Below are 14,976 nucleotides of genomic sequence, written 5' to 3' on the forward strand. Positions count from 1 at the left end.
AATGTGTTCTTTGTGATGAAATATGTGTAAAGCAGAGTACAGTAGTTGATTGTGATTTTACATTGGCATGTTCCAAATTATATCTTGTTTGTGGGATGTGGTGAGATAAGACACTCTCCATATTGGAAGTACAGGTAAGCTTCCAGACTGTTCTTGTTTTTCATGCTTTCCCTGGTGAACACCCTGAAAAAGAATAAAAAAACCTAGAATAAACATCTACTTTTGTCAAAAGGCTCTAAGTAAACTACAGATTGGCATGTTTATCGAAACAGGCCCATGTTTCACACTAAGTATCAATATGAAACATTATAAAAAACTATTTTCTTTGTGTTTATTTAATTCCTATTCAAGACGTTATAATATAAAGTCATTCTTCAATGTTAAAAAATGCTTATATAAACAATATAACACTTATATTGTTAAAATATGCTTTTTTTTCCCCCACAATTTTAGCTGGTGGTGTGCCGCGGGATTTTTTCAATGAAATAAATGTGCCTTGACTCAAAAAGGTTTGAAAACACTGCTGTAGATGAAAAGGAGTACAGTATTGTTTGTCTAGATTCCGGAACTTACTTTGGTGACGCATTTTCCGGCGCTAACAGGAAGTCCTTCGTAAAACTCTGTCCCCCTTTTCCTCGTGTAGCGGCTTGTTGGTAGTTTTCAAGTAAGAGCGGTGTATTAGTTTACTGTCGTAATGGCTTCGACTGGTGGCACCTTGGACTCCCCTGTGAAGCAGATCCAGATTGATGGTTTGGTAAGTGGTAAACGACTTTGTTTTACTATTTTAGGGCATATCTGTTCGAAACGGGCAGTACTAAAGATTTGCGAACCTTGCAAGCAGCCCAGAAACGAGTGAATGTCCCTTATAACCCTGCTCTCAGGGTTACGGTTAGTGTTAGGCAAGTGATGCCGGTGACAGCCTATTTTCAGAGACAAAACATATTGAAAACTTCCTGAAAAGAAACAGAAGGGGGTGAAGCGAGGCAAGAACTACCTAACAGTGCATGGCTTACGGCAACCTAACCGATTCCCGGCAGCCTACACATCACGCTAAAATAACCAATCCAGAGCCAGTCCACTGTAATCACGGTAAAATAGCCTACTCACGGCAGGTCAAGAATTCCTCGCTCCGGCAATTGTCCAATCAGAGCCGTTCACGGCAAAATAACGCTGGCTGGAACTTTGCCGTTGACGGTAAAACAGCCACTGTCTTTGCGTCTTAAGACACGAAAAAAAGAAACACTCAAATTAGACTCTTCGCACATTTTTATTTAAAATTCCTTTTATTGCATTGAACCATTAAAACACATTTTAAATTGGGGGACGTTTTGGATACATTAGATCACATTGAAACATCTGGTGGCTGCTTTAGATTTAGTCTTTGAAATTATTTTATGCACTTGGACATTTAATTTCAACATGATACAGTTAGATTTAAAATTGTTGAATCAAATTCACAACAAATAAACAGTAATTTTGATCAAGCCAGTACAGAGAGATTTGAAGTTAATAAAATTATGCAGCTTTTGTTCATGGTTCGTCAACCGGCAGCTATGTCATCCAAAGCTTCACAACATACATTACAATCTTCAGACTACAGTAAAACTACAACATATTAAAGATGATAAATGATAGTCTTAACGTTCCATTTACATATCAATGCCTCCTGAACGCTTGAGCAATGTTTTTGAAGGATCGAAATACGAGGAAACATTTCAAATGCACTTAGTCATTCAGTGACCTCATATCAAGGAATCGCGGCAAAATCAAAGCTATGAATCAATGGAATTTCCTTTTTTTTTTTAATACATTTATTTATTTTTTAATGTATAATTTTTTTTATTACAGTGTTGCAGTCACAGATGTATATAAAAGTACCTGGACTGCTAATGCAGCCGACTCAACGTCGCAAAAAGTGAAGCCATCTTGCATTCCAAATACATGCATTTTAGGTTAATTGAAGACTCAAAATTTTCCAAAGCTGTGAATGTGAATGGTTGTTTTTAAGTAGGGATGATCCGATCCAAGCCACTGGCTTTGTATTGAGTCCAATACAGGCCAAAATGGCTGGGTCGGTGTCTGATTGTTTTTATTAGAACCAGTTCGATCCAATCCATAAGCACAAACTATATAATATATCCTCAACTTCACTTTGCTCGACATGCTAGGGGCACAGACTAGCGGGCATCAACGTTTTCGGCGTACTGAAACAACCACTACTTCCTGCTTCTGTGTCTAAAGGCCTACATTAGGGGTGCTCAATACGTCGATAGTGATCTACCAGTCGATCGCAAAGGTAGTATTGGTGGATCACATGACATTTGTAATGGCTGTCATCTGTATTTTAAAATATGATGCCTTTATTTTTAAAAATGTCATACCGGAAGTTGCGTCTTACAGAATCTCTGTAAGACACCATTCGTGTTGCTTACTTTTTCCTTGTAATTACTTGTTGTTTTGTCAAAGCCGAGTGAATATGCAAAGTTAATATAACAAGTTTGTTGAAGCATCACATTTTTAACAGTAAGAATTATCTCTAGGAGAAGACTGCCGTTGGTTGAAAGTAGGCCAAAGTGGTCAGCACTATTTTGTGTTGTCTATCGTGATTAGCTTTGATGCTAGGCAAAGCTATCTTTGTCATAAATATAATATGTTGTTTTATGTGCTATGTCTGTACTTTTAGTTCTATGGTGTGTTGGCGTTTTACGGTGTTATGCTGAGCAATAAATGTCGGTAAAAGGAACTGGAGTCTCGCATCCAATCAATGGGCACCATAACATAAAAAAAATAGATGTTCATAGTTATGTTGTGTTGTGCAACATTGGTTCATGTGGTTATGCAAGGTGCATCAACCCACAATGTAAATAAAGAATCCTCAATATATTTGAAAATAAATGTTTTGCATTTTTGTAGTGGGTAGGACCTACCCACTACAAATATGCAAAACATACTCTACCTGGAAGGTAGATCATTTTGACTTGGTCGTTTTATAAGTAGCTCGCCTGCTGAAAAAGTGTGCGCAAACCCCTCCTTTTCCACTGTTTTAATGGGAATAATGTCTTCAGCAAGGTAATAAGTCACTGCCTCAGTTACCTCTATAAACTGCTTGCTTGTTTTTTCATATGGAGTGCCCTTTTTAAATGACTGTGTTACCGTGGGTTGCGTTAGCTTGGAGCTAGCGGCTGCCTCTGGCTACCATGTGTCTGATCTCCGTTTGCTTTGGCCTTTGGCGTAGTTTTTGGGTGCTGTCCCCGCAACTGATTAAACAGTTTTGTCACGTACCCATCTGACGTCTGAACCAAGTCTCTGGTAACTTTACGAATACCGTATTTTCTGGACTATATGTCGCTCTGGAGTACAAGTCGCACCAGCCATAAAATGCATAATACAGAAGAAAAAAACATATGTAAGTCGCATTGGAGTATAAGTCACCCCCCCTCCACCCCCTCTCGGAATCCAAGTTTTCTCTGTCGCGTAATGCAAATAAATGTGTCCATATAAATCAAATCAATGAAATTGTGCGCTTAGTACACATCATTTCCACCGAATGTTATAGATGTAAGTTATAGATGAATTGATAGACAGTCAAATTGTCTTTTTATCATACTATTTTAATTACTTATTTAACTCAATGTTAGATTTTAACCATTTAGATTATTCATGCATTTTAATAGTATTTAGGATTTATCTTTATGTTTCTTTATGTGGGTTACAATAACATATGAAATTATATACACTACAGGTTATTCTGCCCATTGTGAAGTCAATATGTAATGCAGGTATATATGCAGCCTTAGAAAGCCCTTCTGTGGTTGTTTGTTGTATTATTTGCTGACCTTGAAAAGGAAAGGGATACGATATAATGTGTTAATAATTTCACACATAAGTCACTCCAGAGTATAAGTCGCCCCCCCGGCCAAACTATGGAAAAAAACGCGACTCATAGTCCAGAAAATACGTTAGCTGGTTTGTGCTTTTTCCGCCGAGGAAAAGCCAAACCAAATCGTTAAATGACTGTGTTACCGTGGGTTGTGTTAGCTTGGAGCTAGCGGCTGCCTCTGGCTACCATGTGACTGATCTCAGTTTGCGTTGACTGTCGGCGTAGTTTTTTTTGGGTGCCGTCCCCGCAAGTGATTAAACAAGGTTTGTCGTGTTGCCATCTGACGTCTGAACCGAGTCTCTGCAAACTTTGCAAATAACTGGTTTGCGCTTTCTACTCCGAGGAAAAGCCAAACCAAATCGACACTGTGGATGTGGATTTTCTTTTTCGGATCAACTCTGCTTTGTGGTGACCCTCCGCTATATCTTCCCGCTATTAAACAAACAGGGAGGCGGGGAGTGTCACGTACGGTGCACTGTGCGCGCTGTGATTGGTTGGTCGGGTATACGTGTCAGCAGCTTTGCGTTGCCATAGAGCTAAACTGTATAGAATATGCCCCGTAGACGATCAAACGATCTTTCGACTTAATGAGATTGTCAACACGTTAAACCCCCTTAAAGATCTAATATCTTCATATCCCCCACCTCTACACTCACTTATTTTTGTATTAGAAATAGTTGTTCACTTGCATCTTCGATTGAAACAGTAAAGATTAATAAACTCGGGCCTGTGTGAAAGCCACGCGTCTAAGCTCTCAAATTCTTTTGGAATTATGTTTCTATCTGCTACATTGGCTGGGATATTAATTATTGTATAGGTTTGAATTTCCGCAAAAATGTCAGGTTTTCAAGGGTGACTCAATGACTGTAGGTTTTAGAGAGATACCTCACGAGGGGCTTCAGACTTTAATGGGTTTATCCACCTTATGCAAAACATAACGATATTCTACAGCAATATTTAACAATGAAGAACGAAAAATTATGTCTAGACACTCATTTAATGTCTCCTATTATTGCATAATGATATGACAAAATTTGATTATTCCATAATATGTCAAAATTTTGAGCTGCAGCAAGTACTGATTACTGCAGAGTAATTACTATATAATTCAGAATGAGAAAAATGTGTTTACTACAGCAATCAAAATGGATAAAAGCTTATTTGATATGTGATTTGTGTGACGGTGTATTAGTATCACCCAGAGAGGGAGAAAAAAAGACATCGTCTTGACAACACTCATTCTCATAAATTGGCCACCGTATTCGGAATAAAGTTGAATAACAAAACGGCAACTTACCGAAAAGTGCATTATCCCACTCATTCATCACTGTAATATGTAGACTTGTGAATTTATTCATGTTTGGGTGTATCCTGGCATCACATTAATAAGCTGTCGTAGTTTATGCAACATGCCTCTGGAATACAGGCTAGTTATGAATGATGCGGGCTACAATCGTGTAAACTGACTGTTAATAGAACATCCACGCTGTCACGTTTGACTTGCTCGCTAAAGTATTATGTGAGTGCGCTTGTGCGTGTGTGTGCGCGTGCGTGCCTTTGTGTTTGTTGGCTCAACTTGGCGACTGTTTTCTGAGCGTGTGCGTTTACTAAGCTTTTGTTTAGCGTGCTTGTGCGGTCGCCAAGTTTTCCTCGTAATCATATGGCTCGTGATGGAACAGAATTGCTCTTCACGGTGACCGTTTTGGCACATCAAACAATGTTATTCCCACCGACGTCAGTCTGGTCAACCCCAAACCATTTACAGAATACGGACGATATGGACTCGCGCCTTGATATGATTCCCCACTGGACACTCCTCCAAATTTGAAACATAGCATATACAATTTCTTTCTAAAGCAAGACAAGGTTAGCCAAGTGTTCAGTAGCATGTTTTTAGTAACGGCTGCATTATTGTATTGTCTTGAACTTCTCAAAAATAAAGCTCTTGTGAAAAATGATACTAAATAATAATGCAAAAAAAATTATTAAAATTAATACTGGTTAAAAACAGCCCTTTGAGTAATCCATGGTAAAGTTCACAAAAAGTTCATGAAATTGAAGAACAGAGAAGTTCATGTGATTTGTCCAAAAATAAATCATTCTATATTTTTTTTTTTGTTAAGAATCGGAATTGTGAATCGAATCAGAACCGGAATCGTCCAAATTCAACCGATGCCCAACCCTACCTGCTACTGTGCTGGATAGCCAATAACTGAAAGTATTTTAATTTATTTTATTTTATTTTTTATTATTACTATTATTATTATCTGTGACTTGTTGGTTTCCCTGAATAGATAAACATGTGGGTCTAGATACTCAGACAACTTACATATTTTGTTGTCAATTTATGTTACTGTAAGTGGTGGGTGTTATTCTTTTTCACTACCTCAAACAACTTGAAAATTATGTGCCATTGGTGTTGCACAGTATGGTTATTTATTTCCATTAGTTCAGACAATTTACAAAATAATTTTTTTTTGTGTGTTTTGTTCTTTGCACTACTTCCTTTATTTTGCACTACCCCAGGCTCAGACAACTTAAAATGTGTTCCAGGCATTGACTGCACAGAGGGTTGTCGAAGTTAAATACTGAAGTTGTACAATTTTTTTGCACTACCTCTTAAAAAAACAATTGTATTAACGATAATTTAAATTGTTGGCGATAAAGTTTTACAGTAACATTTTTTTTTAAAAAAAAGCCTGTGCTTTAATTTGTTCCGTGTGTATCGAAATGGAATTGAGTATCGATCCTGAACTGGGTATCGGTATCGAAGTTGAAATTCTAGTATCGTGACAAGCCTACTCTGGGACTTGATTGTTTTGCGACTTGGCACCGCGTACTCAGGCTCGATATACAGCATTAATTTTTCGAACTCTTTGCCTTCAACAAGTTGGGTAATCTTTGGGTAATCTTTGCTGTGCGGTGAGCGTCACAGCGCCTGGCTGGAACAAACGCTCTCATGCGCGTCTGCCTGGCCCCACCGCCATGTCCACTGGGCGCGGCCCCGCCATCATCGACCTGCAGGTTCACATCGAGGTGTTTACTTTGGATGTGGTTTCTCATCGCTCCGGTAGAGTGGTTGTAACCGAGTTTCTGCTTACAAAGCCTACAGACAACCTTGTTGTCATCTGCTGCATCAAAATACTGCCAAACGGTGTTGGCTTTTATTCGTGGTAGCTTCGTCATCTTCAGAATTTACTTTTCTAAATATTCTTCCCCAAACTTAGTGTCCCCGCCCCCTACTATGTGTGTGTTATTGTAGCAATTCTCTCTATTGGTGCTCTGCTTGTTTACAGAGGCAGAGGCATGAGGAACAAGATGCGTGATACTTAATGCAGTGTTTAACCGACTAGTAAAGTACTAAACGTTTAGTAAACCGTGATGGTAAAACGGTTAAAACGACTAGTCGCGCACATCCCTAGAATTAAGTAATTTAGTGAAATGCGCCCTGACTTTTGGGCTCTTTTACTAACACTAATACGGGTTAATCTAATAATTGTCAAGTAATTTACCCAATGTGCGTATGCAGTTTGTTTGCATCAGAGACATGAGAGAGCGGCTATGGTTAACATGGCATTACAAATCCATTCTTTTATTTTTATACATTCAAGCATATATATATTGCAAGAATATATATATATATATATATATATATATATATATATATATATATATATATATATATATATAAATATAAATAAATAATCGATTTTCCATAAATCGTCACATCCTTAGTGTTTGGATAGAGTGTTTGGGCCAGATATACTAAAGCGTTGTGGGTAGTGTGCAAACCTCATCGCGCGGTAAGCACACGCAAATAAGTGCACACACAACCTGATTTGCTAATAGTGTGCACTGAGGACTGCCCATCTCAAATGTGCAAAATAGCTCTCATCCAGGTAGTACGTTTGTGTTAATGAAAATGCAAGATGCGCCATTTACACACTATTTGGCACCATACCGGGAGGAGGAAATGTAAATACCGTATTTTCCCGACTATAAGCCGCAACTTTTTTCCTACGTTTTGAGCCATGTGGTTTATAGTCCCGTGCGGCTATTCTGTGGATTTTTCTTCCAGTGCTCGGGGCGCGCTAACAGGAATTACAGTACAATTCAATACAATACATCTGCCATTAACTGGATGTAACTGCAGGTGGAGGAGTTCAACAGGCGAGGGCGCTATGCACTAGATTATTGCATTAGGTGCTGTAATGCTTTGATTTTATGTTTTCCGAGAGGTCCCTGAAGTGCACATGAATGTCATTGGCTGATGTTACGTATGTTCTTTTGCTTGGATGTGAAATGCTATTGTTGATTTAGTACAGTTGGCAGCGTGTCATGTGTTAGATTGGCTGACTTTATTAACGTAAAACAAGACAGGTGCATATGTAGAATGTCGTAGAACAATAGATGGTGGAGTCTGGTGGACATTAGCTGACAAACTGGAGCGGCAGCCGGCAGTGAAATGACGATAAGTACTGTTTATTTTCTCTTAGTTCTGTTCCGTTTTAATCAGCAATGTTGATGCAGTGTTAAAAGGCACTGTTAGGAAAGAATCTGCTCAGGTACATACATGTACATGTACAGTTCATAATCGTTCTGTAAATGCAGTAAATATAAACGTTTTCAACAGATAGGTGCGGCTTATATAAAGGTGCTGCTTATGTAAGGTTTTTCCCCAAAAAACATTTTTGCGTGGGTGCGGCTTATATGACGGTGCGGCTTATAGCCCGGAAAATGCGGTAGATGAAAACAGCACACATACAAGTGATCTATCAAACCTGGAGATTGCATCTGTTTTTAATTCATTTCGATTAAAGGTGCAGAGTTAAAGAAATTAACATTGGAAAAAACATTATTGATCAATCAATTTCAACATTCAACACATTGTTACCCAACAAAATACACAATCTCAAACATTTCTGCACTGCTCATTTTCTGTTCCACTGCTGTGTGTACATTTTTCACAGTCCAGCCATTCAATCCCAGGAATTTTATATTTTTTTCAAATTTTTTCAAGCGTTAGGATAAAAGCAGGTCTGAAAATGTCTGGCAGTGAACGAGTTAAAGGAGCACTTACAAACTTTCTATATATGTTTTATTTGTCTGTCTCTGCTAGATGCTAGCAACAAAATGGCCACCCCCTGAGATGGACAAAAACGGGTGCATTTAACTGCTTAATCCATATTCCACAAACACAATATCAATCAGAATGTCATATTTAGACTAGTGGGCCTACATAGAACATAATATTGTGAAGAACATTCCGGGTTGACTTCCACTTGACGAAATTAGTTGAATAACCCTGCTGCAGTGTGGCTCTGTAATACCACTATTTGAACAGGTAAGGACAAACTAGCCACCCCACCGCAACCCCCCCACCAAAACACACACACGCACACGCCCACACACGCGCATACGCGCACACACTCACTCTTCAGCCCCCACTGCCATGGACACAAAGGAGCGTATTTACCCCGTGTGCCTCAACACAGGACTTGAACTAGCCAGCTGCTGCCTTCCTTTTATCTTGCTAATTAAAGTTGGCCGGGAGACTTGGACCTAATTTCATATCTAAATATTTCACCTAAATGTGCATTCTATGTAGCTCTAATGAGATTTTCTTTACTTATTTTCCCATTCTCACCCACCAAACTTTTTAATCATGTGCAGTACAATTAAAAACAATGTAACCTCAATTGGACTGTTAGCGCTGAAGCAAAAGTGTCGGTTTCAGTTAGCGGTAAAAAGTGGTAAAAAATGTCCGAGTGCAAGTGATGCAGTGCAATGCTTGCTCTTGTGTTGCGTCATATGTTCTTCCTGTCAGAGGTTTAGCTGCAGGGGTACCCTCAGACGGCAAACTCATTGCTGTGTTGTACGACTGTGTTGTAGCCTTAATTTGAAGCCTGTCAGCAGTCTGTGGCAAGCTGCTCGGTGAGGGCTTCTATCACTCTCCCGCTGAGATCAAACAATTGCTGTATATTTTAAAAATCCCTTTTTCATTCTAACCTGTAATGCTTGCTATTAAGTTAACAAGCTCGGAATAAAGGACAAGCCAGAACTCATACTGCAAATGAGATTTGAATGTTTTGAAGTTTGAAACAAATCACATCAACACCAGGGTTGCCATGTTGACCTAAATGCAATAAAACCTTTCCAGATGAAAACATATAACACCCTTGGAAACCGTGCAGTCCAGCCAATCAATCCCAGGAATTTATTTGTTTTTTTTCAATTTTTTCAAACATTAGGTTAAAAGAAGGCCTGAAAATGCCTGGCACTGAATGAGTTCAATTAATTGTCAACGATTCCGATCGTCGACGTTGTCGTGATTAGTCGACTAATCTTGGCAGCCCTAGCATTAAAGTGACAGTGCGTAGAATGTTTCGATTTTTCAAAGTTAATTAATTTTGAAAACCCAGTATTAATATCAGTAATATGCAAAAAAAAAGTTGTTTCACATCAATGTACATTTTTTTAATGTAATCGTAGGCGACGTAATCTCTAATTATATATTACATATGGCGCGCCTCCCCTACAGGAGGCTGCCATGTCATGCCACCATCTTTCTGCTATGGGTACCCGAAGGAGACAAACTTAGCAAATATAGTTCCCAAACATCGTGACTGCTGCATAATGTAACAAATGCAATGCACTTACTTTGTAACTTGAGGGAATACTACAAGTAGTTTGTGAAAATTTTGCTCGTAGCTCCGCTGAAGAAATTGGTGGTAGGCTTAAGACGTGTGGTCTCTCTGAGGCACCGTAGTGTATGCGCTTCAGAATGCACGCACGTCGAATCGCTATAGCGCGCAGTTTATCAGTCAACATTCAAGTTCAAGTGAATTCACATCTCACTTTGATAAAAAAAGACAATGAGTGGACAGGATGGAATATCATAGATCCCCCATGAGTGCCTTTTCAACTATCAGGACGGCAAATGCAGCACCTGCGATCATACGAAGTCTCAGATGGTTACAAAAATTAGATTACGGGCCGTGTGTACTTACATTTGCATGGCTTTAATCTTCGAGACAAGCATAATGGCAGGATCAACCAGGTTGCCCCTGGGCAGGCATCTGGGGGCCAGCAGTGCTGGTGGGCGACTGTGGCAGCGGGTGGCCCGGTGACGAGCCAGGCACTCCCGCGTGTGCGCACACGCTTGCCCGCAGCGGGGCTGGCTGACATTGCTCGGAGGAGCCGTCTGCCCGAATGCCGCGCTGCGATTGATTTGTTTTTTCTTTTGGTAGCCTGTGGAATGTTCATCCCTCCTTTTGCTCCGTCTACTATTGTCAATGTGTGGCCTTTCCTCAAATTAGCGACAAGTTTTCTTTGGCCTTGTTTGTATTTGGCGTACTTTTTGTACTATTTACAAACTATTTTGATCCGAGCAAGAATTGTAGGTACAAGAGTGCACTAAATGTGTTAATTTGGTTAAGTGTGTTGTTTATATCAATTCAGTACTATTAAAATATGTTTTTATTAATTGAAGTGATTGGAAAAATGCACTATTGGTTTCTAAAAAATATAAGTGTGAAACTTTTGATTTGTTGGCTATTCTATTTGTTAAAATTGATGAAATGCATAAATACAAGGGGTGTAACGGTACGCTAAATCACATTTCGGTTCGGTTCTTGGAAACTTCGGTTCGGTATATTTTCGGTACCAAAAAAACATATATATTTTTTAAATGTTTATTTTGAAAAAGTGACAACACATTTTTTAGAAAAAATAATTAAAAGTGAACCATTCGGGTAATATTCTTAGAAATTACACCAGAATAAAAAATACACTAACAATAAAGATCTCTTAATTTTTTGAACTCTTAGGACACTGAAATCTTTAAACACTCAGCAGCAACAGCCTATGACTATGATACAAGTACTCAAGTTATAGACAAGTTGTCATTACAGTACATATATACACCTTTTGTGATGAAAATAATACCTACTGTACAATAAGTTACAATTATTGCTAACTATATTAAAATATTTTTTATAATGAAATACAGTAACTTAATAAATATACAGTAACTAAGTAATAAGTCTTAATGAAATTATTTACACTTTTTAGGCATTGAAAGCTTTGAATGTTCAACAGCATATTTTAACGAATTGGGTTATCTGTGTTGTGGTTGGATTTATGTTTTGCTGAGTTGGGATGTTTCCGAGGTTCATGAATGCATTGTACGGCTAGTGAGAGGAGCAGCAGAGAACGAAGGAGAGAGCTGTTTTACTTTGTTTTTGGCTAAAAAGACTGCTTGCTTCCTCGTCTAAGAAACATTCAAAGTCGGATGATGTCGTTTAAAGTGTTATTATGTTAGACGTACTACCTGCAGCATAGCCGGCAGTCTCATGTAGCAATATTGGCACACAGCTTTGGGACTTATCCATGTACCTTTCCCCATCAGCGATTTTTAACAGGAAAGCCAGAATGTTCCCAAACAGGAGACCGCAATGTACGGGGGGACCTTCGAGTTCTGGCTTGTTTGCGTATTCGTTTGCTCCTCTTTATAGTGCAGCCACCCTCCTCTCCCGCGTGCAACAGTCAATAGCGCCCGTGTGAAACTGATCAGAAACGGTACGCAAGGTAGACCGAACCGAACATGCCATACCGAAATTTATTAATGCACCCACGTGTACCGTTACACCCCTAATAAATACTGTATGCGTGCTGATATGTCAGTGTTAAAAAAAAGTGTTGAGCATCTAACTTAGGGTTGGGGACGGGGGCTAATATTTGATGGTTGGCCCTGGGGCCTATGAGTAGGTAAAAGCGGCTCCTGCAGAGTTTTAACGGAGCCCTGGCCTGGTACGTTTAACTTTTGGCTATGAAAATTGGCAGGCATGAGTATCACCCCGAGACTGCAAAAATGACATAGCTAAACCCTTAAACGCCTATTACATAAATCATGCAATACTAATTTATTGTTTTCACTGTCTTTGTTGTTGCGTTATTGCTATTTCTGTTAAATGTAAAATGTTTTGTTACAGCTGCAGCTGTTATGAAATGTGCGGTATAAAGTTATGTGTTTTATTGTAATGCTTATGAAATACATTTGTATTGTATTTGCTTTTGTACTATTTTGTACCACAGAGTACTGAGTTTTGAGATCTACACAATACTGTAATAGGTCACAAAATTATTTTTAATTCAGCATTGCAAATTGACTTTTTTTCTTATTTGGTAGAGCAGCATGTTTACATGAAAATGCAAATTTTGAATGAAAAGAAACATAGAAGAATGAATATGATACTTTCTGAGCCTTTTTAACAGCAAATATTTACTTTTTCACATTTAAATAACCCAATCAGAAATACTCCCATTATGATTTTTACACTTTTACACTCACCATTACTGTTAGGACCAAAATATTTCATCAATACCATGATATGAATTTCAGGTCATATTGCTAAGCTTCAGTCTCTGAGCAAAGTTAAGTGTCCAGCTAAAATATGGGAAAAATATTTACATCTTACATTTATGTACAAAGAACACATGCATTAGTACAAAATTTAAAACATTTTTGTGTATTTACTATATTTATACACTGATTTATATTTTGTTTTTATTCTGTTCAGTTCAGATTCTGTTAAGATCAGTCTTTAAACTGACAATAGAAAAAAAAAAATGTTTTCTTATTTTTTGTACATTTGTCAGTAACTCAGGGTGCTCTATCCTTAATTTTCTCACTGCCGCCATTGTTGTTATGGTTTCTTTGAGACTTGAGAAAAGAAACGTGTTGAACTTTAATTATGTCCGTGTGTAACACTACATATTCGGGGTTTTTTTTCAGAGAAAATGTGCAAAAACACAAATAATAAATAAGATGTTTTGAAGCAAATAGTTTTAACTCAATTTGTCCTCTGATCTATATCTTCTGATTAACATATACGGCAACTTCATTTCTCATCTCGACATGTAATTCTGATATTAACTGGGTAAAACAGCACAATATTGTGATATCGCAATATCATCATATCGTATCATGACCCAAGTATCGTGATACGTATAGTATTGCAACATCCTTGCCAATACTCACCCCTAATCGCAATATCTGTCAGAAAATTGCAATACAATTTTTTCCTAAAATCGTTCAGCCCTAACAGAGATGTATACTGTAAAACAAAAACTTGTAATGATGATTAAAAAAAAAAAAAATCAACATTTTGCAAACCTGAAACATTCTTCAATAAACATGCTTAAAGATGTTACAACTAGGGATGGGAATTTCGACTAATTTGCCCGCCGACTAGTCTATAAGCAAGAAAACTTGAAATTTAATACAAATTGAATTCAAAGTTTAAAATGCAAATGTTTTGTGTATTTAGGGGCTATTTTAGCCCAAACATCCAGGACAGTTTGTTCATTTAAATTCTATTGATGTAACAACAACTGACTGAATAAAGGAGAACAATTGAAAGAGAAATACATTTCTGATACATTTTCCAATGCAATGTATGGCATTTATTATGAATAATGTAATGAGTAATGGTACTGACTCACTGTCCAGCAGGGTCTCATTCGCCAGCACCATGTCAGCTTTTGTTTTGCGACTTGGCACCGCGTACTCGGGCTCGATATACAGCATTAATTTTTCGAACCCTTTGCCTTCAACAAAAGAAACCGGCAGCATATCGCGGGCAGTCATTTCACAAGTTAGTTGGGTAATCTTTGCTGTGCGGCGAGCATCACAGCGCCTGGCTGGAACAAACGCTCTCATGCTCGTCTGGCTGGTCCTTCCGCCATGCCCACTGTCGTATGCTGCATCAAAATACTGCCAAACGGTGCTGGGTTTTTTTTTCGTGGTAGCTTCGACATCTTCAGAATTAACCTTTTTAAATATTCTTCCCCAAACTTGGTGTCCCCGCCCCCTACTGTGTTGTGTGGGGGTGCGGGCGGGTGTGGGAGTGGGGGTTGCAATTCTCTCTCTTGGTGCTCAGCTTGTTTACAGAGGCCGAGGCAGAGGCGTGTGTCAAAAGATGCGTGATACTTAATGCCACGTTTAACATATTAGTAAAATATAAAATGTTTAATAAATCGTACACTGTTAAATGGTTAAACGACTAGTCACGCACATCCCTAGTTACAACAAA

General features: G+C 38.4%; 1 protein-coding gene across 1 annotated transcript in view; it reads left to right on the forward strand.

The window, feature by feature from the left end:
* The first annotated feature begins 588 nt into the window (after nt 1-588).
* The window catches only part of LOC147144174 (eukaryotic translation initiation factor 3 subunit H), a 142,907-nt gene continuing 128,519 nt past the window's right edge, over nt 589-14,976 (forward strand). The window contains exon 1 of the mRNA XM_086038714.1: nt 589-754. Within this exon, the coding sequence (XP_085894840.1) occupies nt 695-754 (60 nt within the window). The 5' untranslated portion in view covers nt 589-694. The remainder of the gene's footprint in view (nt 755-14,976) is intronic.

This window comes from Filicampus tigris, chromosome 8 (genome assembly GCF_054856515.1).
Source record: "Filicampus tigris isolate MCC_2025a chromosome 8, RoL_Ftig_1.0, whole genome shotgun sequence".
NCBI classification, from domain to species: domain Eukaryota; kingdom Metazoa; phylum Chordata; class Actinopteri; order Syngnathiformes; family Syngnathidae; genus Filicampus; species Filicampus tigris.